Raw genomic sequence first — 27,474 nt, forward strand, 5'->3', positions numbered from 1 at the left:
GTTCAAATTCAATTGGTCTTTCCTAAGCTACCTGAACTAAGTTTAAGATCAACTTCAATGTGGGTCTGTCATCACAGACACGGCTGAGGGGGATGGTGCAGAGGCCACAAGAACCATTCAAATTCACTGACATGGACTCTACAAGAAAACAGGTCTGCAACATTGCAATATTAATAAATATTAATAACAACAATATAGCAATAATCAATATAATTTATAACTTCTATATTAATCATTAATGTATAAAATTTGTCAGTTAATTAAGGATTCTTATTTTGGATATTCCTCTAATAAACACGTTTCTTAACCTCTCTAAGCCTAAATTTCCTTATCTGTAAAAGTAAGATACTAATGGAACCCATCCTAGAGTTGCTGGTAAGATTAAACGGGATGATGCACTCTAGCCTGGCTACAATAAACACCTTTTTCAGGTAAACGATCAGTAATTGCTAGTACTGACATTTTCTAACACCCATATTTTTGGGAATATGCAACGCTCAAAAGAGGGAAAAGAACAGAGAGCTAGTATTAAATACTTCTTCTGTATCAGACAATTAAGTAATATGTAAAACTCTCGCGATTGTGCCCAGAGCCGCGCACACCTCGGGTTTCCGGCCGGGGCGCGAGATGTCTCCCGCCCTCTCCCGGCCACAGCCGCCGCGCCGTAGTCCTGTCCTGTGCGTTCCTCTCCTCGCCTCCCCACGCAGCCCGGAGCCCGCCTATGGGCGGACTGCGGCGCCGTGCCGACCGCTACCCGGCAGCCCACTGGGCCTAACGGCACGTGACTTTCGCCGCCTGCGCCGTCGCCGCCGGCGCTGGGAAGGCCAGCGGCGACGGTGTCGCAAAAGCGTCGCGACGGCGTCCGTTCTTGGCGGCCAGGCCACTGGTATAACCGAACGTGGTGAGGCTTGAGAACCAGTATGGAGGCTGTTGAAGTTCTCCGATATTGCTGGGCTTCGATGGGGAAGCTACTCGCCGGTGCCCCGGGCTGCTGAGCTCTCGCCGCCTGCGTCCCCGCGGCTCGCCCGCAGGGCCATGCTGGCCTCGCGGGTGGCGCGCACCTCGTGGGGTGCCTTGCGCGTAGCCGTGTGGGCGCCGGGAGCGCGGCCGGGCAAGGGGCGCGCCCGCGGGGCCTTGCTGCAGCCAGTGCCGTGCTGCCTGGGGTGCCTGGCGGAGCGCTGGTGGCTGCGCCCGGCTGCGCTCGGCCTGCGGCTGCCTGGGGCCAGCCCGCGGGCCCACTGCTCGGGCGCGGGGAAGGCAGCCCCCGGGCCCGCAGTGCAAGAGGACGCCGCCACCGAGGCCCGGGGCGGCCGGTGGGGCCCGGCGAGCGCCGCCAGCCTGGTACGTACCGAGGAGGAGGCGGAGGGGCTACTCTGGGTCGGGGTCGACTGCTGCGGCGGCGCTCGGTCCCGGACGCAAATAACGTGCAGTGGCCGGTGAGGTCCGATGCTTCCGTTTCAGAACTTTTAAAGCGTTCCCCGAAGAGAAGTTATGGGCAGATCATTCGGTTGGGGTGTCAGGGGTACCAGCCGCGTCCTCCTGTCTCGGTGGTCAAGTTAGAGCTCTCTCCTTCCCGTCTATCCGCACCGGTAGCTGGACGCGCCTCTGGATATTGCATTGGTAAAAATAGCCTTCACCTGTCTTATTAAAAGCCCATTTTAAATTTTTTGAAGCGAATTCCCAATGTTTAGGGCAAGTCTCTGGGCATCTTCAGAATGATATACAGGCCTTTCTGTTTGCTTGTGCAGGTTTGGTTAACTATCATTTGACCTTTGGTGACTTTACATATTGTAGGATGAAGGATAGCTAAGTAATTTAAATCGTAATTAAAAGATCCTTTAACCTTTAATTATAGGAAAAGATTAAACCTCTCTTCCTGAGGTAACGGAGGAAAATATTTGTCTGCTTACCTGTTGAAATACTGACCAAACAGAAGACATGAGAGCATGAGTGTGGGAGAGCTTTTGATGTCATGGAGCAAGACTCATGCAATTATTACATCTTCAATTGTTATGTCTTCGGTGGGCCCCTGTGCTGCTTTCATCAGTTATACAGCATGGGTTGGGGTGGCCACATCCTGGCAGAAGTCTCGGCCACATTAATAGCTAGAGCATGTTGGGGTCTGAATGAATGCTGGATGCTTTGAGGTTGCCATATCCTGGATGAAATCCTTCCCAGAACGGCAGTAGTTGGTCGAGTATGCCACAGGTTATCTGGTTGGGTAATCTGAGATTAGCTCACTTAATTTTAACTTAGAAACGTTGACGAATTTAATGATTATAAATTGAGGTATTTTATTTTAACTGAAATATCTTATGTGGAGCTCAAAGGAATCCCTTTCATTGTTCTAAGAACATTCAGTCTGGTTTATTAATTCACCAAATGAAATGATCTGGCTGTTTACAACTGTGTCTTTAATTTTTCCCCGTGGGCCTCTCTGAGTTTAATTTTGGGCCTCTGTATTCTGACCTTTTGCTTTGTTTTTCCTTTCTCTCAATCATGAACTGTACCTCCTCACCCCCCTCAGTGAGTCACTGTAATGCTGGATCAGTATTTGACTTACTCTGTATCGCAGTATGGTCAACAGACTTTTTTTTTCCTCTGGACTCTAAAACACTTGGACCTTTGAACTTGAATTTGGAATATGTTCCAAGAATGATTCCATTTAATTAATATAATGTGAGGTCCTTGAGTAGAGGTTTGGAGTGCTGCTTGTTTGGTGATTGTTTCCTGCAGAATTTGAATTTTTCTGTATCTTTAATGACAGTATTCTGCCACTGGGCCCCAATAACTTCATTATTCCTTCAAACTGAGGTGAACATTTCTTGCTGGGTTCTGTTTATAAACACAAACTTAGTATCTTTAGCGAACTGGCTTTTCTTACAGAATGGCTGAAGGTATTTTAAAAGAGGTATTTAGAAGTGGAAATGTCAAAATTAAGGTTCAGGCAAATAGGTTACTGATTGATAAAGAGGTTAAGTAGGGTTATCTTGTGAGGAGATAGTCCCATGGGGTAGAGCTGGCAGTCTTGACTCAGTGGAGAAAAAAAATCCAGCCTTTAGGGAATGACATTTTCTCTGTATTATTTCTGTACCCTGTTCTGTGCCGTGTATCTTAGTTCCACTAGGCTGAGGCTTTTTAAAGTTGAAATACCCTCTCATGAAACAGACTTTGGCCAGGAAGGAATGGTTTTCAGAGCAGCTGCTGAGGTGCCCTTTTGTTGGTGCCAACTTCAAACACCTTGGCTCCAAATGAAGTTTCAAGGAATCATAAAGCCCCCACAGGGGAGCTGTGAAAGCCCTCAGCTTCTGGTTGGGGATCTTAACATTTCTATGGCTATTTTGAACAAATTTACAAAATCTGTTCATTTCCTAAGTATCTCAATACCTTTTCCTTGTTCCATTTTCTTCTAGCAGTTCTCCAGTTTAGTGATGAGGTTATGGAATTAAATGTTTTATTCCTCTTCATTCTTATCTCCAACACTGTGTATGGCATTTAGCATTCTTTTGATGGGTATGTGTAGAGGAGTGAGGAGAGGTTATTTTGCAATAAATGTTTTTTAGCCAAAATGCCCATGGTTGATAATTCAGCTTTTTTCTGACACTTTCTAGACCGTTTGTCTACTTGAGGTATAAGATCTTCCTGAAGATCTTTTTTTTAATTTTGTATAATGGGAAAGTAATTCTTTTTTTAAAAAAAATTGTACTGAATATAGTTGATTTACGATGTTGTTCAATTTTCACTTTTAAAAGCAGTATGTTTTTAGTTTTGAATTCTGATGGTGAAGTAATACATTAAAGGCTTGACTTATATGATAGATAATACATGTTTATTCCTTCTCTCTTTAGTGAGAAAACCTACTCTATATACAGCCAACATTTTAGTCTGTGTTTTGGTATATGACATATCTTCATCTTCTGCATTCTTAACAGTTTTAGATGTGTGTAAAAATAACAGAATGGATTTTAAAACTGAAAGTACTAATTTTAAGGTTTATGTAGCTTCTAACCTTTAAGTTGATGGAGTGTATTTTTCCAATGTATATAGTTATTTAAAGTATGAATTTATAGTATTTAAATTTTGTTGTCTTTATGTTTCAGTATGAAAACCCATGGACAATCCCAAATATGTTGTCAATGACGAGAATTGGCTTGGCCCCAGTTTTGGGCTATTTGATTATTGAAGAAGATTTTAATATTGCACTAGGAGTTTTTGCTTTAGCTGGGCTAACTGATTTGGTAAGTTGTACCGGCACTCCCCCTGTTTTGCTCCCCTTCTAAATCCCAGGGTCTCTACTACACTGAAATAGCACAGACTCAGTCTGCTTTTTTTTGGAAGGAAATCCTCAAGATGAATTTCACCTAGTACTTTGTGTAAAGGCTTGTCTTTAACATCTATGTGGGACTCTGTTATTCTTTATATGATCTAAGGAAGGAAGTGGAGGTTGTAGGGAGGCATGGGAGAGGGAGCTCTTTACTCTTGGTTTTTAACTTCTTCAAAGAAGAAAAAACCTTAGAAATTCTCAAAGGGCCAAGTACTTGCTTTAGGAATAGAAATAAAGGAGAGAAGCTGTGAGACTTTTTTTCTACTTACATAGTAGAGAGAAATATCTGATCTGCAACAACAGTTGGTTTTACTGGTGGAGAGGGAAACAGTGGGCCAGTTGTTGTGATCAGGGAGCTTGCAGAGGCCGGATCTCTGCTCAGGTTTATGCTGGCAGGAGGCCATAGGCACCCCACAGATTTGGTCCTTGATTCCTTCTCTACACCCCTCTGACCACCTTCCAGAAGACCCTGCCCTAGGTGGGCATTAGACATCCTTCCTTCTTCCACTCTCCCAGCAGATGGACCAAGGAGAAAAGAGCACCTTGACACCACTGTGTCAGTTTATAGGGAGGGAAAGATTTATTCAGGTTATCTCCAATTAGAACTTGGAAAATAATTTTCTAACAGAAAGCCACACTATGTGTTATATAGGCTTTTGTGGACTGGCCAGTCATTATCCTATGTGACATTATTTGTATTTATCACCCACCCTGTTGCATAAAGGATTTGAAATGGCTTGTAAAACTATATGTCCTGCAAAAACACAATTGAAGGAAGTGGGGTAAAGGTAGAGGAAAGATTTTAAATCAGGACAAAAGCATGTAGAAATAGACGTTATGTATATAAATTGTATATTCTTGTACAAGGCTGGTCTGAGATCCAAGTGAGTACCCAGACAGGCAATAATAATTTGGTGCCTCTTTAAACTGATGTATGTTTGAAAAGCTTTGCTCAGTATTCAGTGAGAATAAAGAGAAACTAATTTTCTGTTAATAAAAGTCACATAGCATCTTTCTTTGTAACATCAGCTGTTCCCTTTGAGGTTCATAGAAACAAAATTACACCTGCCCAGTAGCATTGTTGAGCAATACAGTTAGCTGAAGATTCTGCAGGATAAATAATAGGACATTTGCACTGTTATATGGCATTTCCAAATATGCATCAAATACAGTTTCTTGAAGTGGTTATCGCCTCTTTTTCCCGAGTTTAGCTCCTGTTTGTCACAACTTCTCATTCTCACAATCTCTTCTTTTGTCCCTGCTTTTATCTGTGAAGCCTGAAGCCCTCCACTTATTAATATAGTCTCCAACTCTGTCAAAGGCCATTATATTGATAATGGAATTTATTTTTCATAATAGGCAAGACCTTTCTCAGTTACTGGATTTGCTCTTTTTTGGTTTGTAGGTTTTTTTAGTTGCCACATGAGATTGCAATATTCATCGAATGGGAGAGGTCTCATTTACACTTTTCTAAATATGTAAGACAATGTGTACAGAAACCTGAGTTAACTGGCATCATATTACATTTACTTCATGTAGGTTTTGATGCCTCTAGAATGGCTGCTGGGCAGATGGCTGGACTCATGGAGGGTTTAGGTAGGGGAATGTTGTATATGGGAAATGGATTACAGGAATGCAAGAATAGAAGCAGAGAGGCTGGTTATGAGGCTTATAGTAATCTAGGGAAGAAGGTTGGGAAATATGTTTTGAAGATAGAGTTGATATGTTAATGGATTGGATATGTGGGGTGAGAGAAAGGAATTAAATAGGAGTGCTAGGCTGTTACTTTTTTTTTTTCCTGTTCAACAAGCAGATGCATGGAGGTTTACATTTTCTGTGATGGTCAACACTCAGGGTAGGACAGGGTTTGTGGGAAAAGAGTTGTTACGCCTGTTCAGATAGAGGTAACATTGGGTAGTTGAAAACAGTAGTTTGGAGTTGGAGGAAATCATGGTTAGAGATAGATTTAAGAGTTATCATCATATAGATGGTCAAGTCTGGATGAAATCATCTAGGCTATGGTAAAAGAAGAAAAGAGGTCAGAGAAAAGAACAATAATGAAGCAATGGAGAAGGAGCCAAAAAAGGACACTGAGAAGGAATAGCTGGTGAGAAAGAAAGAAAATTGGGCAATAAGGTGTCCCAGATGTTAAGTGAAGAAAGTGCTTTAATTGTGTTGGGGTTCAAGTAAGCTAAGAATGTAGAATTCATTGGTGACTTTTATGGGTACAATCTCTAGAGGGTGGGGCAGTCAAAATGGGTTGGCGAGCATAAATGAGGTGGTGATGACAATAGAAGTCACATTGGGGAAGTTTTGCTTCATAGGGGGATAGAGAGATAGTCAAGGAAGGGTAGTTTATAAAGAGATGCATACTGGGGAAATTTTTGTTGTTAATTAATTAATTAAATGACTGGGTAGGAAGAGAGAGATCGATGATGCAGGGGAGGTGGGGAAAACTCAGAAGGTAAGAGGACTTGGGATCAGGGACCACAGAGAGAATGTGCATGGACACTAGTAGGTGGTGGACTTGGAGGTGGGAATACAAGGGAGGGCTGACACTCTGTTTCTGTTTTTTGAGCAAATATAGACATGGTCATGAGCTAGAGAGAGAGGCTTTGGGAAGGATGAGCAGACTATGAATAGAGAAGGTAAACACAGTAAGCAGGTGTGGGTTTGCCAGGCAGTATTGAGTGCCCACAGGAGATTTGTGGTCATGAAAAAGTGAGATCAATCAGCCCATTTATGTGTTTTTCTTGATCAGTGTTCAGCTGCTTGGGTGCAGGCCTATAGTACATGGTAGTTGTATTTAAGCAGGGTTGAGGGAGAGTGGAGTAGGGAGTTATAGAGGTTTACAAAGAAGAGATGATGTTGATGACCTTGGAATCCAGTGTGAGTAGAGGAACAATGAGGACAAGAGGGTGTTGATGGTGATAAAATGGGAGGTTAAGTTCCCCGAGATCAGAAACTGAACTGACACCTGAATCTTCCAAGGCCCCAACTCCCAGTTCTAGGCACTCTGTTAGTGTTACCTATAGTATACTTAAGAAAATAGATTTTTTCAGTTGAGGTAGTAATAGCTAGTAACTGCTTTTTTTGAGGATTTACTAAGCACTGAGTGCTAAACAAGTATTAATCACATTACGTACTGAGACAACCCACCCTGCGAGGTAGGTAGCACTATCTCTGTTTTACAGATGAGGAAACTGAGGCTTAGGCCAAATAACTTGCCCAGAGTCACACAGTTAAGTGAGTGGGAGAGCCAGTGCTTGAACCACTTATGCTCTGCTACGAAGAGTAAGTTCTTAACCATTGTCCTGTACGACTGCTCTAAGTCATTGGAGTACTTGAGATGTGGAGGACTTATTTATCTTTTAAAATGTACCATGTTAAATTACGTCTAGATTAATTTGATCTTTTTCCTTGGAACTAGGACTGGAAAATTCAAATATTTGTTGAAGTTTGAAGTTAAATAAAATGAGTAAAAGCCAGGGTAGGGACTTGGAAAACCAGAAAATATCTGCCTCGTTTAATGAAAATAGGCAGTACTTGGTTTCAGTCAATTTTGTGGCCCCAGGGTGGCCGGATCTTCCCATTTCTCAAGTGAGCCTGGAGATCTGGATTTTTTTGAGTTAAGACTTTGAATATTTAAATATTGGCAACTAATTTATATTTAAAAAATCACTGGGCAGGTCAAACAAAACCAGCCTGCAGGCCTCTTTGGCCCCCTGGTAACCCAAGTATGACCTCTGCTTTAAAATATAATTTGTTTCCAGGAGTAGTGAATAAGTAATTTTCATATCAAAAATTTTAAATAGGCCAGGTACAGAGGACTGAGTTTTGTATTCAAATACAGGTCATGCAATACAGTCAGACATGGAATTAACAGTGGCACTAGATAAAAAATATTGATAATAACAGTTAAAATAGAATAAAATAAAAATAATAACAGCAAAACATAGGGAATTGGGTCATATTATAGAAAAGTAGGTAGGAATGGAAGTTAGAAAATCTCGCAGTTAAACGGTAGTCCTTGCAAGTAAAAGCAGCTATTTTGGCTGTAGTGAAATAGCTCAGGGCTCAAAGGGTGGGGGATGGGAGGGGTGGGTTGGGGTGGGGTGCCTAGTCCAAGCTCTGTCAGTCCTGCTTTCTTTGAGTTTTATTTGGGTTCTTTACATCTCTAAATTTGTGTCTGGGTTCATCCCACAAAGGGGCATTGTGAAAACATTGCAAAATAGCTGAAGGCCTTGAGAAAGAAAAGTGAAAATTTTTTTCTGTAGAAAAGTGAAATCATTTTCTGACCAGTTGGTAATTTAAAAGCTAAGTGTATACCAGTAAAACAGAAGGTTTGGGGCTAAGAGACAGAAGAGGTTTTATCTACATTTTATGCAAGTATAGCGGTTTTTCTGGTATCTCTTAACCTTCAAGATATCTACTCTGTACCTATTATGACATTTATTAAAAAAAAAAAAAACTTCTATTTTCAGTTGGATGGATTTATTGCTCGAAACTGGGCCAGTCAAAAATCAGCTTTGGGAAGTGCTCTTGATCCACTTGCTGATAAAATACTTATCAGCATCTTATATGTTAGCTTGACCTATGCAGATCTTATTCCAGGTAAGAACGCCGTCATGCGTACTTTTAAATAGTACAGGGAAGAATCACATTTATCAGCTTAGGATTTCTCTTGATTGAGAGACAAATAATTTTTGTTCCAAAAATATGTTTTCAACTTTAAAGTGTTTCCCTAAATTTAAACTATTGAACTGTTTTGCTTTCCAAGCTATTTGTTTTACTTTAGAATTTATGACCTTGTGTATACTATAGAATGCATTGTTTTCTTAGTAAAATTGTTTAAAATTAAACAGATATTTCCAAAAAATTGAGCTAATTCATATTATCCTAGAATCTTTTGAAACTATTATTTTCTTTGTGCCTAGCTTTTGAAAGCAATTTAAAATTTTCCTAAGTCTTATTATTTATTAAGTACAATTTAATAAGTGAGAGCTCTGAAATCCTAAAGATGTCTATAAAATTTCACATTGTTATTATTATTACTTAGATGGTATTATGCAATTTTAAATTATACACATAATTTGTACATTGTCTGAATACTCTTTTTTTTTAATTAATTATTTTTGGCTGCGTTGGGTCTTTGTTGCTGTGCGTGGGCTTTCTCTAGTTGTGGTGAGCGGGGGCTACTCTTTGTTGCGGTGTGCAGGCTTCTCATTTCAGTGGCTTCTCTTGTTGGGGAGCATGGGCTCTAGGTGCACGGCCTTCAGTAGTTGTGGCTCGTGGGCTATAGAGTGCAGGCTCAGTAGTTGTGGTGCATGGGCTTAGTTGCTCCGTGGCACGTGGGATCTTCCCGACCAGGGCTCGAAGCCGTGTCCCCTGCATTGGCAGGCGGATTCTCAACCACTACACCACCAGGGAAGCCCCTGAATACTCTTTGTAACAAAATTTTATGATCTTTTGTATTTTGTATGTGCTTTTTTGGTTGTTCATTTTCTACTTCAGCTGTGTTTCTCAGTTTTTAATCCTTTGGTTCAGATTAAACTGTTTATTTCCAAGAGTTAGTATCTGAGAACAAAGAAGCTGGTACTTGGTCCTTCAATACCATGTTATTACTGACATTTGATAGGAAGAAGTTTACTGGTGTTTCAGTCTAGTATAGTCTCCCAATCTAGAGATTCTTTTTCTCCTCTACCTTTAGGCTTTTTTTTTTTTTTTAATAAATTTATTTATTTATTTTTATTTTTGACTGCGTTGGGTCTTCGTTGCTGTGCGTGGGCTTTCTCTAGTTGTGGCGAGCGGGGGCTACTACTCTTCGTTACGGTGTGGGGGCTTCTCATTGCAGTGGCTTCTCTAGAGCGCAGGCTCAGTAGTTGTGGCACATGGGCTTATTTGCTCCACGGCATGTGGGATATTCCCTGATCAGGGCTCGAACCCTTGTCCCCTGCATTGGCAAGCAGATTCTTTTTTTTTTTTGCGGTACATGGGCCTCTTACTGTTGTGGCCTCTCCCATTGCGGAGCACAGGTTCTTGATCTGCAGGCTCAGCGGCCCTGGCTCAGGGGCCCAGCCGCTCCGCGGCATGTGGGATCTTCCCGGACTGGGGCACGAACCCGTGTCCCCTGCATCGGCAGGCAGACTCTCAACCACTGCGCCACCAGGGAAGCCCCGGCAAGCGGATTCTTAACCACTGCGCCACCAGGGAAATCCCTACCTTTAGGCTTTTAAATCCACATACCAAATTTAAAAATGAATTAGACTGCTGTTCATGTGCTTCTTTGAAAGTCAGAATTACGGTGTGTGAATGGTTGGGGGTATTGAAGGGGCAGGGGTATGCTATAAGTAATATAGATAATTTGTAGGAGAAAAGATCCTAAGGAGCATTCTGTTAACATTCACAATTAAAATTTGTGTGTGTGTGTGTGTATTTTCATGCTTCCCATTTTTCAGAGTTATTTTGTATTTTGTTGTATTGTTTTACAACGGTTGGCCAGCCCAGGTATTTCCGTGGTGAACACAGAAATTGTTTCCAGGTTTTGGTATTATGGATATTGTTGATACAATTGATGTAGGTTGCTTTTGGAACTGCAACTTCCCTTCATTATCATTCTGGGAACTTCCATTGTCTCTCTTCTGTGTTGGGTTTGTTTTTCCAGGCTCCCATGGCTTCCTTGTTAGGGTCCTCCTTTTTGTGGAGTAGAATCTCCAGTTGTTTCCTAGCTAGGATGCAGCCTGGCAGCAAGGTTTTTAGAGGTGTACAATGTCTTTATTCTACAGACATCTAAAATGTATTTGTTCTACCCTCCATACTTGATTGGGGCATAATTTTCAATTGCATGTTATTTTCACTCAGAATTTTCAAGACCCTGATTATAGATTTCCAGATTCCATCTTGCTGTTGAGAAGTCTCCTGCCATTCTGATACCTTTTCCTTTACGTGTGATTATGTTTTGTATTAGAAAGCTTTTAAGATTTCTTTGCATAATTCCTAGTTGATGGTTTAAAAAATTCTCTCTCTTAAAAGTTAATTTTCTAACTGCTTCTTGGGACACCCAATTATCCCAGCACTTTTTATTGAAAATTCTATACTTTCCAGACTCACTGCCATGTTCATATATACATGGGTCCATTTCTGGGTTGTCTAGTTTATTCCCCATTGATTTGTCTATCTTTGCACCAGTACCATCCCTAATTATTATTACTTTGCCAAAAGTCTTTTTTTTTTAAATTTATTTTATTATTTATTTATTTATTTTTGGCTGCATTGGGTCTTTGTTGCTGTGCGCGGGCTTTCTCTAGTTGCGGTGAGTGGAGGCTACTCTTCGTTGTGCGCAGGCTTCTCGTTGCAGTGGTTTCACTTGTTGCAGAGCACAGGCTCTAGATGCACGGGCTTCAGTAGTTGTGGTACGTGGGCTCATTAGTTTTGGCTCGTGGGCTCTAGAGTGCAGGCTCAGTAGTTGTGGCGCACGGGCTTAGTTGCTCAGCTGCATGTGGGATCTTCCCGGATGAGGGCTCGAACCCGTGTCCCCTGCATTGCCAGGAGGATTCTTAACCACTGCGCCACCAGGCAAGTCCCCCAAAAGTCTTGATACATGATAGAGCACGTTCTTCCACCTTGATATTCTTACCTGTTTTCATTTGTGTGTGAATTTTAGAATTAGCTTTCAAGTTCCCCAGAAAAACCTGTTGGGATTTTATTGGAGTTGCACTGAATTTACAGATTTATTTGGAAGAATTGGTATTTTTACAATATTGTCTTCCAGTCCACATACATCTTGTATTTACTCTATTTAGGTCTGTTAAAATGTCAAAATGTTACAGTTTTCTCTAGAGAGGTAATAAAACTTTTTTATTAGATTTATTCCTAGGTGACTGATAGTTCTTGATGCTTTTGTAAATGGTAGCTTTTTTAATATTTCATTTTGTAGTAGCTGATGTTGATAGGATGAAATCAGTTCCATCTCTGACAGTGATTTTTGTGTCTAGCAAAACTTGCTGAACTCTTATGCTAATAATATAAATGTATATTCTCTTGGATTTTCTGTATCCTTGATTATGTATTATCTGTAATTAATGACAGTGTGTTTCTTCTTCTCCAGTCCTTTTACCTTTTTAAAAATTTGCCTCACAATAGTGCACAGTGCAATATTGAATAGGAGTGGTATCTGTGTCTTATTTCCAGTCTAAGAAGGAAAGCTTTCAGTCTTTCAGTATTAAATATGACATTTCCTGTAGGGTTTTGTAGATACCCCTTTTTCAGGTTAAAGAAGTTCACTTCTACTGGCAGTTTGCGCAGAAATTTTTTTACATTGGATATGGAATTTTATGAAAATTTTTTTCTTCATGTATTATGATAGTCATATTTTTTCCCTTTAAGCTTAATGTGTGGTGAATTACGTTATTGATTTTCTAAGTTAAATCAACCTGATGACAATTCCTGTTACAAATCTAACTTGGTTATGATATATTATGAAGATATTGCTATTTGGTTTACTGATATTTTGTTGAAGATTTCACATCTAGATTCAGAAGATTGGCCTGGAATTCTTTTCTACAAATACCCTTGTTAGGTTTTTTTTTTTTAATATTTATTTATTTGGCTGCGCTGGGTCTTAGTTGCAGCATGCGGGATCTTTAGTTGTGGGATGTGAATTCTTAGTTGCAGCATGTGGGATCTAGTTCCCTGACGAGGGATCGAACCCAGGCCCCCTGCATTGGGAGCGTGGAGTCTTAGCCACTGGACCACCAAGGAAGTCCCCTACCTTTGTTAGGTTTTAATATCAAGTTTATAATAATCTCATAAAATGAATTTAGGGAGTGCACACACACCCCACCCCATTCTTGGGAGATGTTTGTGTGAGATTGCAATTATTCCTTCTTGGAATGTTGGTAGAACTTGTTGAAGCTATTGAAGCCTGGAGTTTTCTTTGGGAAAAAGTTTTAAAATAGTTGATTCATTTTTTAAAAAAATGGTTACAAGGTGATTCAGTTTTTCTGGTTCATCTTTTGTCTGTTTTGTGAGTTGTGATGTTTTTCTAGGGACTTGTCCATTTCAGCTACATTTTAAAACAATTTACCATAAGCTATTTATAGTATCGACATTAAGGTTTTGATGTCTGTAGGCTATGTAGCGATGTCCCCCTTTTCATCCTAATTATTAGTTATTTGTCCCTTTTTTTCTTTGACTTGTCTTGCCACAGGTTTGTCTGTTTTATGAATCTTTTCAAAGAACCAACTTTGAACTTTGCCAAACTTCTCTGATATGTTTACTACTTCATTAAATCTTGCTCTTTTATTTCTGTCTCCGCCTTTGGTTTTTCTCTGCTGTTCTTTTTCTAAATTCTATAGATCAGTCCTGTCTAGTAGAAATATAATGGGAACCATAGATCTAATTTAAATTTTTCTAGTAGTTATGTTCAAAGTGAGAAGAAACAGGTGAAGTGTGTGTGTGTGCTTGCACTTCTGCTACAGTGGAGACTGAGTGCTCTGTGCATGCACTGCTGCCTGTGCCAGGCCACTCCCCATTTTACTAACATTTTATTTAACCCACTAGATGGAAAATATTGTCATTTCATTATATAATCAATAAAAAATTATTAATGAGATTGTTTTTTCATACTCTGTCTTCAAAAGCCAGTGTGCTATTTGCACTTACAGCACCTCTCACTTCAGACTAGCCACATTTCAAGTGCTTTATCTTTACATGTTGCTCATGGCTATTGTATTGAACAACACAGCTGTAGATGAATGTTTAACTCGTTCCTTTTTTGTTTGTTTTTTTGGCTGTGCCGTTGTGGGATCTTAGTTCTTCAACCAGGGATTGAACCTGTGCCCCCTGCAGTGGAAGCATGAAGTTGTAACCACTGGACCACCAGGGAATTCCCTGAGCTTTTCTTTTTTAAAGTTTGCATTTAAGGCTATATATTTCCTCTAAGTATCCCTTTCACTGTATCTCATATGTTGGTATTAGTGTTCTTGTCATTATCGAGTTCAAAGTAATCTGTTTCCATTATGATATTTCTTTGGCCTATGGTGTTAATAAAAATTTATTTCTTAATTTGTGGGATTTTCTAGGTATCTTTTTGTTATTGATTTCAAGCATAATTACCTTGTGTTCAGAGAACATGCTCTGATTTTAGCCCTTCAGCCCAGTATACAGTCAAATTTTATGCGTTTTTCAAATGAGTATGTATTCTGCAGTCATTGGGTATGATGTTCTACATATGTCCATTTGGTCAATTTTTTTTTTTTTAAGTAAATTATTTCTTTATCTTGGGCTGTGTTGGGTCTTCGTTGCTGCATGCAGCCTTTCTCTAGTTGTGGTGAGCAGGGGTTACTCTTCGTTGTGGTGCATGGGTTTCTCATTGCGGTAGCTTCTCTTGTTGCAGAGCATGGGCTCTAGGCACGTGGGCTTCAGTAGTTGTGGCATGAAGGCTCAGTAGTTGTGGCTTGTTCGTGGGCTCTAGAGCGCAGGCTCAGTAGTTGTGGTGCACAGGCTTAGTTGCTCCGCGGCATGTGGGACCTTCCTGGACCAGGGATTGAACCTGTGTCCCCTGCATTGGCAGGCAGAGTCTTAACTACTGTGCCACCAGGGAAGTCCCTGGTTAAGTTTTTAATCCTGGTGGCTAAATCTCCTTCTTTACGGACTTATTTTTTACATTTGGTCTGCTTTTCTGTCAGTTACTGAGAGAGTAAAGTTTCCTGCTGTGTCCAATTTTCCATTATTTTTTCTTTTTAGCTCTGAGTTTTGCTTCATGTCTTTTGAAGTCATGCTATTAATAAGTGCATATAAAGTAGAATTGTTATGTCTTTTTGGTGAATTGAATGTTTTATTTTGAAGTGACCCTCTATATCTTTAGAAATGATTTTTGCCTTGAAGTTTCTCTCTCTCTTTTTTTTTGACCACACCATCCGGCATGTGAGATCTTAGTTCCCTGACCAGGGATTGAACCTGTGCCCCCTGCAGTGGAAAGGCGGAGTCTTAAACCACTGGACCGCCAGGGAAGTCCCTGCCTTGAAGTCTCTTTTGTTGACTATTACTATAGCTACACTAGCTTACTTTTGGTCAGTGCTTACATGATAAACCAATCTTTTACTTTCATCTTGTCCACATCTTTATATTTTAGATATTCCTTAAAAATAACATATAGATAGATGGTTTTTCTTTACTTTATCCAGTCTAAAAATATTTTATCTTTCAGCTGAAACATTTAATCCATTTACTATGATTACTAATATTTGTGTAGCAGTCTTCCATTTTATTTTGTGTTTTATTTGGCCTGTATGTTCTATTCTACTTTTGTCTATATTCTATAATTATCACTGTTTTCCTGTACCAATTGGAAAGTTTTACACTCTGTTAACATTTAGCTAGTCTCAAAATTATAATTCATCTTTACCTTATCAAAGTTTAATGTTAACAAATCTATACATTTGGCCTTCTGTATCTGGGAGTTCTCCATCCACGGATTCAACCAACCTCAGATTGGGGGGAAGAAAATCTAGAAAGTTCCAACCAAACTTTGCTGCAAACTGGAAACTGAGGGTATTTACATTGTATTAGGTATTAAGTATTATAGAGATGACTTAAAGCATATGGGAGGGTGTGCACTGGTTATATGCAAATACTCCACCATTTTATATAAGGGACTTGAGAATTTGTGGATTTTGGTGTATGTTGGGGGAAGCAGGGTGGATCCTCAGACCAACCCCCCATGGATACCGAGGGATGCCTATATGCCTTCTGGGCACTGGAAGGGCCTTAGAATACTTTAACTCCATTTATTCCTTTCTCAATTTAGGTTATTCTCATACTTTAATTTTATTTATGTGTTCAACCCATATGATACTGTTTATTAAGTCAGTGTTCATTTAGATGTATCTTCATACTTTTTTCTGGTTTATGTTTGGTGTATTTCAGACCTTCCACCTGGAATCATTTTTCTTTTCTCTAAAGTATATCTTTAGAAATTCTGTTAATACAGGTCTACTGGTGATACATTCTTTTCTTTGTTTCTCTGAAAATATTTTTATTTTGTCTTTATTCTTTGTGTGTGTGAGGACATTTAAATTCTACTCTCTTAGCAGATTTTAATTATACAGTACAGTGTTACCAACTAGCCAGTGTGTTATACATTAGATCCTCAGACCTTATTCATCTTTTGTTTCATCTTAAAATTGAAAGTTTGTGTCTTTTTACCAACCTCTTTCTATTTCTCTCTCTTTTTTTTTTAGATTCTACATATAAGTGATATCACGCAGTATTTGTCTTTCTCTGTCTGATTTTGCTTTTATTCTTGAAGGATATTTTTGTTGGGTATAGAATTCTGGGCTGGTAGTTAATTTTCTTTCAGTACATTTAAAGTACCATGCAGTTGTGTACTCACTTCCATTGTTGATAATAAGAAATTGTTAACCCATTTCTTTTTCAAAGGTACTTTTACTCTGTCTGCTTTTAAGATTTACTCTTTCTCTTTGGTTTTCTGTAGTTTCACAATATTTGGTGTGATTTTCTTTTTTATTTATCCTGCTTGTGATTTGTTGGGCTTTTTAATCTGTAGATTGATATCTTTAATCAGTTCTAGAAAATTCTGAGCCACAATCTTCAAGTATTGTTGTCTGTGTTTCTCCTTCTTTTGGGACTGCAGTATACCTGTGTTAGATTTCACTGTATCCTTTAAGTGTCTGAGCCTCTTTTCTGCATGATACCTCATTTTATCTTTCTGACTCCATTCTAGATGATTACTAATGAAGCTTGCTCTTTCATTTCACTAATTCTCTCTTCAGCTATGCCAAATTCATTTAAGTCTTCCATTATATTTTTTAGTTATAAAATTTCTATTTCATTCTTCTGCAAAATTAGTAAGTCAACTTTTATAGTTTGCAGTTCCCTGCTGAAATTTTCAGTCTTGATTTTTGTATCCCTTTGAACATAGTAAGCTTTAGTTGTTTTATAAACACTGGTAATTCTGAAATATCTTTTGAGGGTCTCTTTCATGTGTCTGTTTCTATTGAATCTTACTCATGGTATCTTATGTCTTTGGTTATTTTTGACTGTTTAGACACTGTACTAATATTTAAAAAATAATTTGGAGCAATATCTTGATGTGTAGGATGATGGCATCACTCTCCAGAGGAGATTTTTTGTTCAGTTCTGCCAGGTATCTAGGCATGCTAACAGTCTGGGACCACCTAGATGGCCAGATGATAAGATGTTTTTTTTTAAGGCTTAGTTTGCCTAGGGCCATCTCCTCTCCCAACCCTGTGGGAATAGTTGTTCAGATCCCAGCTTAAAGCTAGGAGGTGGTTTGTCACTGCCCAACCTGAGGGCTCTGGGCTTTGACTACTGTTCCCCCACCCTTTAAGGCTGCCAAAACCCCTATTCAGCTTTGTGGCTTACTTCCCTAGGGTCAGGGACAGTGGCTTTGAGTGGCTTTGAGTACCTAGGCTTATTTTCCTGAGTTCTCATTCTGATACTTTCTTAGCATCTTACAAGCTTTTCACTTTCAAGATTTTTTTGTTTAATGTTCTTCTTTAACTGTCTTAGCAGGAGAATTATTACCTACTCAGATATTAATGGAGCTGAACCTGAGGATCTTTTCATTTACCTATAGGTCTGAAATTTTGCAATGTTATATGTTCTAGATCCTACTAGAGTTTGTAGTAAATCTTTCTTCCATTGTGCTGGGTACTAAGAAGGCCCCTTCAGTCTGAAAACTTATCCATCAGTTCTGAACATTTTTCCCTAGGTTCTTTTCTTACTGGAAACACTTTTTGTTCTCTTTCTGGGAGATTTCCCCAACTTTGTCATTTACCCCTTCTACTGACATTTTAGTTAATTTATTTATTTAATTAAAAAAATTGATTTTTGTCTGTGCCACGTGGCATGTGGGATCTTAGTTCCCTGACCAGGGATTGAACCCTCAATCCCTGTAGTGGAAGCGTGCAATCTTAACCACTGGACTGCCAAGGAAGTCCCTCGATTGACATTTTTATTGCTATCATTTTTAATTTCCAAGAGGAAATAAAGAGCTCTTGTTCTGTATGTTCTTTCAAAACAAAACAAGGGGCTTCCCTGGTGGTGCAGTGGTTAAGAATCTGCCCGCCAATGCAAGGGACACGGGTTCGAGCCCTGGCCGGGGAAGATCCCACATGCCGCGGAGCAACTAAGCCCGTGCACCACAACTACTGAACCTGCGCTCAAGAGCCTGCAAGCCACAACTACTGAGCCCATGTGCCACAACTACTGAAGCCTGTGTGCTTAGAGCCCATGCTCCACAACAAGAGAATACACTGCAATGAGAAGCCTGTGCACTGCAACAAAGAGTAGCCCCCGCTCGCTGCAACTAGAGAAAGCCCGTGCACAGCAGTGACGACCCAACACAGCCAAAAAAATAAATAAAATAAATAAATAAAATTTTTAAAATGTCTTTTTCTTACTTCATAGGTGAGTATCATCATTTCAGGACATCTTCTATCTGTTTTTGTACGTGTGTGTGTGTGGGGGGGTGGTTTTAAACCCCTGTATTGTATCTGTTTCTTTTCTTCTTCTTTTTTTTTTTTTCTGTTTGTTTTGGTATCTCTTTCATGATGGAGACTTTGCTAAAATGTCTGGTGATTCTTGGCTGCTTACTTCATAAATGTTTAACTGGGTGCTCCCTGGGCATTGGTGGAATTTGTTGGGTGGTATACTACCCTCTAGGGTGAACAGGCAGTGAGAGACCAGGCGTGGCCCTGAATTCTCAGTACCTTTAGCTCTATTCTGTAGGTAAGAGCTCTCCATTTGCTCCTTAGAGATTGCAGAGGTCCTGGTTTAGAGATTAACATGTAGAACAAGGGTTGGCAGACTTTTTCTGTAAAGGCCAGAATGGTAAATGTTCTGACTTTATGGGCCATGTGGTCTTTGTTGTAACTACTCAAGTCTGCTATTGTAGTGTGAAAACAGCCATAGAAAATATACAACAAATGACTGTGGCTGTGTGTTAACTACTATTTTCAATGCAAACTTCTACTATGTAAAAGTGACTTGATTTTATTATTTCCCTTTAACACTAATAAATTTGCCCATGATGTACTTCTTTGTTGCAGAAACTGTATTTCAGACAGAGTTAGCAAATAGGAAAACCTTGGAGCACTCCCTGACACATTTTACACCTACCTAACACACTATCATACTCTAATAGACAAAGGAAAGCTGCTTTAGCCCTGGAAGAAAAGGGAAAGGAAGGCCAGGAGAGAAAGCAGGAACAGTTAGAAGATTCAAAAGCCAGGGAACTGGACAAAATTGCCCCCAAAATCACAGTAAGAGCATGTATGTATACAGGCTCTCAGTTGGCAGAGGCTTTAGAGATCACCCAGTGCAGCCTGGTCCCAGTCTGGCTGTGCTTGTGAACCCCCAGGGAGCATTCACCTTTGCTTTTATGAAGCTTTCACGAGGTGATTCTGTGATGAGTAGTCAGTTTGGGGAACACTGGATTTTGTAAACAGTCCTGTCTTCCACCAGACTGTTAACAGATGGTAAACTGAGCCCAGAGATGCATTCTGCAGTAGTACTGACTAACTGGTGACCTTGGCCAGGTTTTATAATCTGCCTGAGGCTTGTTTTCAATATTTGTAAAATGGGGTAATGATGGTTCCCATATCATGGAGTTGATATGTAGATTAAATGACATAATATGTATAAAATACTTAAATGGTGCCAGATGCCCAATAAATGGTAATTTTAGTAGTTAATAGAACTAGAGCCCAAGGCTTTGCAGTGTATTGAATTGCTTCATCTGTTCTTCTGCAGAAACCTTATTTAGAATTAAATTATATTCTTTTTCCCTGTGGTGATGAACTACAATAACAGGTGTTTATTTTCCTCTACTGTTGTGTTTACTGTATATAATTCACATGAATTTGCTGCATTTTAAAATCTGATTTAAAAATAAATAAAATCTGATAGTTGTTTGATTTTGCCAGCTGATTATTACTATAGAAAAGTTTGGTTTACAGGCACAAAAATCCTCCTAAAAATCATGACTGCCTTGTTTTGTTACTTGGTTCATACGGTCGAGTCTTCTTTGTGCTCCAAATGCCATGACTTGAGTGGATAAGCATTTTCTCTTTGGAATTGTCTTGTCATTGAGTACTAGGCCAAGGATCAACACTTACATCACAGCCACAACCAGCAGAGATTTAAATTTTAAATCTGTAATTAATTACTGAGATTTTTCATAAGTTTCTGAACCAATAGAGGACCCTAAGTATAGCCTTAAAAGTAATTCACAAAGAACTGTTTGAAAGTATTATGGAAGGGATGTGCATGATTCTTTTATTTTAGTAATTGAAACAATTTGAAATGAGTGTTAGCCTCAGGGTTTTTTCCTTTTTATATAAATATTTTTTTCTAATAACATGCCATATATTCATGGTTAAAACTTCCTTCAACGTGGAAGGATATAAAATGAAACAGGACCTCTGCCCTCCCATTCTCATTCGACAAGGGAGCAGGAGTTCCTTGGGTATCCACTTAAAATGCCCTTCTGCTGGCACTGGGACCGTCCTGTCGGATCTTAGGAATAATGAGAAAACTATCAACAAGTTGAATTCATGTTTAACTAGAATTCATTGAATGAATGAGCAGAAGAAAAAATAGCAATTGCCTGGATAGGAACTGGCCAGGCAAAAATGAAGATATTTTGGTTCTCCACAAGTGGTACACATAGCAAATTTTACTGTTCATAAAATAATCTAGAATTCAGAAGCAAGCAGTCAGAGTTCTTAAAAGTCAGAAGGGCTTGAGTTAGGACTTCCCTGGTGGCACAGTGGTTAAGAATCCACCTGCCAATGCAGGGGACACGGGTTTGAGCCCTGGTCCCAGGAGATCCCACGTGCCACGGAGCAACTAAGCCCATGCACCACAACTACTGAGCCTGTGCTCTAGAGCCAGCGAGCCACAAATACTGAGCCCACGTGCCTAGAGCCTGTGCTCCACAACAAGAGAATCCACTGCAATGAGAAGCCTGTGCACCACAACAAAGAGTAGCCCCCGCTCGCCACAACGAGAGAAAGCCCGCGTGAGCAATGAAGACCCAACACAGCCAAAAATAAATAAATAAATTTATTAAAAAAAAAAAAAAGAATGCCTTGAGTCCCGGCATCCTTTCCAATCTTTTTACCATCTTATTCTATGTAATTATAGTGAGCTTGGTGATCTTTTTTCTAAATTTACAAAGCTGGGAAGTAACAAAGGAAATAGGGTTGAGTAGAGCTGACACTGATTAACTGCAATTTAAAAACATATGCAAGGAAAAAAAAAATACAGAAAGGGGTGAGAGGATCAACATTCTGAAATGTGACTTTAAAAGCCATAGTCTGTCTTTCACCTTGTTTTGAAGGCAGGTTAAAAAAAATATAAAAATCAGTGGTTCACTGTAGGGACCCTAAACAGGCATCAATAAGTGTTTATTTTAAAATTTTTGCTTAGGTGAAACACCAGTTTATGGTAAGGCTTCATTGTATGTATAATGTCTTAATAATTTTCAAAATCCCAATCAAAATTATTTTATATTTGATTTTCAGTTCCACTTACTTATATGATAATTTCAAGAGATGTAATGTTGATTGCTGCTGTTTTTTATATCAGATATCGAACTCTTCCAACACCGGTGAGTTTGTTTCAAAAAAATGTTCTTTTAGTATTACTTGTAACTTAAGGCAAAAGAAAAAAATCACTATTGTGTACTGAGTTTCACTTTATGGGAATAATTTATGACAATTATGTATTCAATCCATTTACTAGGAATTTAAAGAAAACAGACATAACTGTCATCTTGCTATTTGAATCACCCATTATGGTAACTGTTCAGTGAACATATGAATAATCAGTTTTTAAAAGGATGTTTTTGTTATAAGTCAACATTGTTTTAGTTGATAGTCCATAAAACTCAGGCCAGCTAGCTCCATCCCTAGCAGCAAACTCTGTTAGGAGTGTTTTGTATAACTAAGCACCCTTCCCTGTCTAATTTAGCTTCTACTGTGGATTATCTAGAACTGGTTTTTAAAATCACAGTTTTATGAGCATGGAGTGGTTTGTTCGCACATTTGTTCATTGGTTCTACAAATATTTGAGCACATAAGCATAGCATAGCTTATAACCACCTCATGAATGTAACAACCTCATCTTTTGATTCCCAGTCCAGTGAAAATGGCAGTATTTTATTCATTTTGGTTCTTTTTAGCCTATAAAGAAAACAGTGTTGAGGGAGATTTGTTGACTCTATTTAGTAGAAAGACATAGTTAAGCAGACTTTATGGTAGTTATTGTGTTAGAAATTTATAGAAATTGAGAAATCTATAAATTAAAAAATCTATTTTCAATAAACTGTAGGTGATTTATGAAGAATGTAGATGCTGCTTATATAGTATAATAAAAGAAGATGCAGATAAAGGGTTTATCTAGTATATAGCCAGGCGTGTGTTATACACTCAGTAACTGTTGCATATAATAACAAAATATTTATTTTAAACTTGAATGATGAATAAACTTTATGTTTTTTTGTCCTCTGCCAGAGAACACTTTCTAAGTATTTCAATCCTTGTTATGCCACTGCTAGGTTAAAACCAACCTTCATCAGCAAGGTAAGAGACCCACAACATCCTTTTAAGTTAAAAACCGTTGAGGATTTTATTTTGATGACTATAAACCTCAGTCTGGAGCAGCTGAAAATGAGACACATTTTAATGTATTGACCATAGAGAATAGAGAGTGGGGTCATTAGCCCAGTTCTTCTGTCCTCCAGGCTTTCTGGATCTTTAGTATATATGTTGTGTTTTGTGTTGGTGGTGTAAGAATTTAAGTCTCCAAATGAGGTATTAGGGCCACCACTTAGGGGAGGTGGAAATGTAATTGCATATTGACACAAAGAGAGTGTGAAAATTTCTTTCTGGTTTCACTACCCACCCCTCCCTGTAGTGAAAACACCATATAACAAGGTCCTTTCATTTGCAAGATCGATTGTTAACATGGAAAGGGACAGGAGAAAGTTTTATTCACTAATAAACAACTCCTACTCTTAGTTGTCCATCTGTTTTCCTGAGCCCTCTTCAGGATAATAACTGTATGCCAGTCTTTGCACACAGAGAGGACACTATTAATGCCACTGAAGGCAAATTTGTTTTACTAGTAGCCTTGTTAAATTTGCTGTAATTATTCTTTTGCTCCATGCCTTGTGACAGAGGTTTAACAGGTTAGGGATGCTGATCATCTTTGGGACAGAGGGATGATTACTCTTAAACCAGAGACTCCCTGGGGTGAATTTTTACCTACAAATATGTGTTATTTATTTATCTATCTATTTTATCTATTTATTTTTGTGGCTTACATATTTATCAAGTATAGTAATTGGAGTATAGCACTGTACAGAAGGTGGCTTAAAGAGGTACCAGGGACAAATGCCTCAATTCCTTGGACTTGCAGGGAGTCTCCAGACAATTTTTATTACTTATTTTTAAAACGGAGTCGAATCCTTGTAATTTGGCTGCAGAATGGATGAGAGAACATAGGTGCTTCTCTAGACACCACCCACGGATTCATACATCACCCGCTTCCCCAGAATGCTTCTCTCAATGAGTACAGAAGTCTCCAGTGGTTTTGTTGTCTTCCTTTTCTCCACCACGCTGTCTTTTAGGGTAGGGAAACCTACTCATTTCCAAACTTAGAGCCTCTCGCATGGAGATCAGTGCATTTCAGTTTTCTAACTTCATAGGTTTTACAGGTGGTAGGCAAGTGAAAGGAGCATTGAATGGAGTACTGGGAAATCTGGGTCCTGGGTATGGATCTGTAACCTGCTATGACTGCAGGCAAGTCACTTAACTCATTACCTTTTTACCTGTGAAGAGTAGCTTCATTATTTCCATATTCACAGGGCTGTTTTAATAGGCAACTGAGAAAAAGGCAAAGAACTTTGCAACATTATTGCTATGGAAATTCAAGATAGTGGTGTTTTCTGATAGTTGCCCTTCCCCTCACTATATAGGGCAGCTGTGGAGACAGATGGGCCTGTTAGTGAAATTCAGCCTTTTGTGTGAATGCCTGCTTCTTTGGCAGGGATATTACAACATCCCTGAGGGTCTGTTGTGTTACACTGTGATGGGTTATGCCTTTCTCTTGTGAGCTTGAAACATGATTGGGTTGGCACTGTTCATTTATGACTTCTTATTTTTAGGTTAACACAGCAGTCCAGTTAATCTTGGTGGCAGCTTCTTTGGCAGCTCCGGTTTTCAATTATGCTGACAGCATTTATCTTCAGATCCTGTGGTAAGCTAAACTTAGAATTACTCTCTGAGAATGTCAACAAAATGGCTTATTTTGACAATCCTAGAATTACTTTGTTCTTAATCATGTTTATTAAGCACTGGGTAAAGCTGTGGGCTATATTTTTTGATTGATACCATTTTTAAGAAGCTTACTATCAAGTGTAGGATATAGAAGTTATAGGGGGTTTCATGCAAGTTAGAAGGGATGAGAGGTACAGATAATGTGTTGGGGTTTTGGAGTAGAGAAAAATACTTCCAGGTAGGAAGAAGAGGGAAAGCTTCAGGGAAGAAGTAGCATTTGAGCCATGAGGTCTAGGTGGAGAAAGACTGAGGGGAGGCCATTCTGGTGAAGGGCAGACCCTGAGCAAAGTCAGACGTGCAGGAGAGTGGATAAGGGGAAAGTGCACCCAGCCTAGTGAAGGGGGCAGAGTGGGAGAGAAACTTGGAGAAAGGAGTTTGAGTTTTATTTTATTAAGGTTATGTATAGCCTTGAAAATGTGTCACATTCATACTTTATGCCACACTGATACTAAAGCACTGTATTTTTACTCTACTTTTAACTCGATAATTAAAACATTGCTTGATGCAGTCTGAGCCAGAAAATAGTTGGTTAACTAAAGTCAGTTAAGCTAAAAAGCTTTAAAAATGATACACACGCTAGACATTTTATTTTCTAAAATATATAATCGTACATTCATTCTGATTTGTCCTACGTCTTCTGATAAAGGCTCAATGCCTTTTCTTTGATTATAGGCTCATCAGTGGGATTTTTTTCTTTCTTGCAAAAAACTGCATCCATAATACAACCTCTCTAATTTTCATGTTCTGCTTTTAAAGTGATATAAGAATGTAAGACATTTATGAAGCAATCAGAGTATAGAAACTTTCTAGATTTTTACCATTTTCTCTAGTATTTTAACAATTACATTGTCTACTTACTTTGACAGTAATTTTTAGCAACTCGCTGTGATGTCAAGCCTTTCCAAAGCCTCCAGCTTAGTTCTCAGAAATAGCGACTCTTCCTACCTGTATGTTTCATTATGTGTGAATTTAGGATATCAAACTGGCATAAACAGGTTTGAGATCAAACAGAGTCTTGATGAGCCTACACCTCACCTGGTGGAAACAGAAGCACATGTGTGCACCAAAAAGGAACGTGTTAGCTGCGAGCACTCAGCAAGCCCTGAGTGTCACTCGTGTCATTTCAAAGAGAACCTGATTAATTCTCCTTAATTTTAAGGAAATATCAGTAAAGAAAGCTGAATTTTATTTAAAATGACTCAGATATTAGAATTCCCAAGATCTGTAAGAAATAGCTTCTAAAACTAACACTCTAAGCAGCGTGGAACAGTGGGAGGAGCACAAGGGCTCTAGAGTTGGAACCAAGCCAGACTCCTAGTTCTGTGGCCCTGAGCAAGCTCTCTGGGGCACTGTTTCCTCTGTAAGATGAGGTTGCTGTGAAAATAAAACTACCTAGAATAATGTCTGGGTAAAAAATGACAATTGCTATTATTATTTTTTTCAGACTGATTAACTAGATTAATTGTTTGACATTACTGATTCAAATGAAGTATTAAAGAAAAGCAGTATATTTAAATTCTTGTTAAAAAAAAATTACACCCACACAGGCATTTTTACTTTGAAACAACTCTTTTAAATGTATTCTTTATGGTTCTTATAGTTAGCATTTTTTAGAGTTTAGACTAAATTTTCTTTCTTTCCTTCCGTAAAAGGTGTCTTACAGCTTTTACCACAGCTGCATCAGCTTACAGTTATTATCATTATGGTCGGAAAACTGTTCAGGTGATAAAAGGCAGATGAAAGTCATCCATCATCATTAGCAAGGAAGCAATATACATCATCGGCGGCAGGGCCAGTGGAAATCTAAGGGAGTTTCCTTTTTGGTGTTCAGCTTGAAAAAGGACTTGTCAGAACAAACCATGTCATCAAAGTTTAAGTAATGTGCATTGAAAATAAGCTTGATCATGGGCATATGCAGAATTTCCAATGTATTTTTAAATACAAATAAAACTATAATTTAGAATTTTTTTATCTTAGGTTTCTTGATTAATTTATAAGTAGCAATTATTGTCAGTCATTTTTTGATATGTAAAACAAAAAACAGTCTAGAGCATGGAAACTGAAGAGTTGTCACTTTAATAGACTTTAGATTGCTCGCAAAGCACTAGGGAATTTCCTGGGTTTAAATATACATCCTGTACAACTTGGCTGCACAGTTGTTTGTTTGACTTTTAGATCTGTGCACACATTAACAGTACATGTGGTTAATATTTGATTGTTTAGGATAATGACTATAAAGGTAGCTTAGTTGTGGATGAATTAAACTTGTAAAGAGATTTAAAATGCAGTAAATTTTGAAAATAATAAATAAGATCAAAATAGAAGGTACTGAAGTTCATGTTCAGAAGTCTTCCAACCTCTCAGGTGCCTAATAGTTTATGCATCAGGATAATAAGTGACAGAGGTAGTTGGAAAATGAAAATATGTCTGTTACCCTAGCCATCCAAGAGGCAGTGAGTTACATCATGCCTTCCCACTGTATCTCTAACATAACAATGTTTGTATGATATTGGGACCTGTACTCATATGTTATGTAAATAATATGAAATTATATTTTTCAAAGGTTTTTTTAAGCTTTGGGGAATCTTCTTTTGTTAAGATGTTAAAGGAATAAAAGAGCAGGAAAAAAGTGACCTTCAATTTGGGTTGTCTGTGTTCCACGGTCGTCTGCTGTTGTGGAAGTTTTCTGATTCATAAAAGTCCATTCAGATATATCACTTGCACTTAACATTGTAAAAATAATTGGTTTGTGATCATCTG

General features: G+C 38.9%; 1 protein-coding gene across 1 annotated transcript; it reads left to right on the forward strand.

Annotated features, from left to right (window-relative positions):
* Positions 1-287: 287 nt before the first annotated feature.
* CRLS1 (cardiolipin synthase 1) lies at positions 288-27,354 on the forward strand. The gene is made up of 7 exons (XM_032606182.1): positions 288-1,341; positions 4,101-4,238; positions 8,809-8,938; positions 21,898-21,983; positions 22,888-22,956; positions 24,543-24,634; positions 26,367-27,354. Exons 1-7 carry the CDS (start codon positions 1,036-1,038, stop codon positions 26,452-26,454), a joined length of 909 nt encoding a protein of 302 aa, XP_032462073.1. The 5' UTR covers positions 288-1,035; the 3' UTR covers positions 26,455-27,354.
* The last annotated feature ends 120 nt before the right edge of the window (positions 27,355-27,474 follow it).

The sequence above is a fragment of the Phocoena sinus genome, chromosome 15 (assembly GCF_008692025.1).
Source record: "Phocoena sinus isolate mPhoSin1 chromosome 15, mPhoSin1.pri, whole genome shotgun sequence".
NCBI classification, from domain to species: Eukaryota; Metazoa; Chordata; class Mammalia; order Artiodactyla; family Phocoenidae; genus Phocoena; species Phocoena sinus.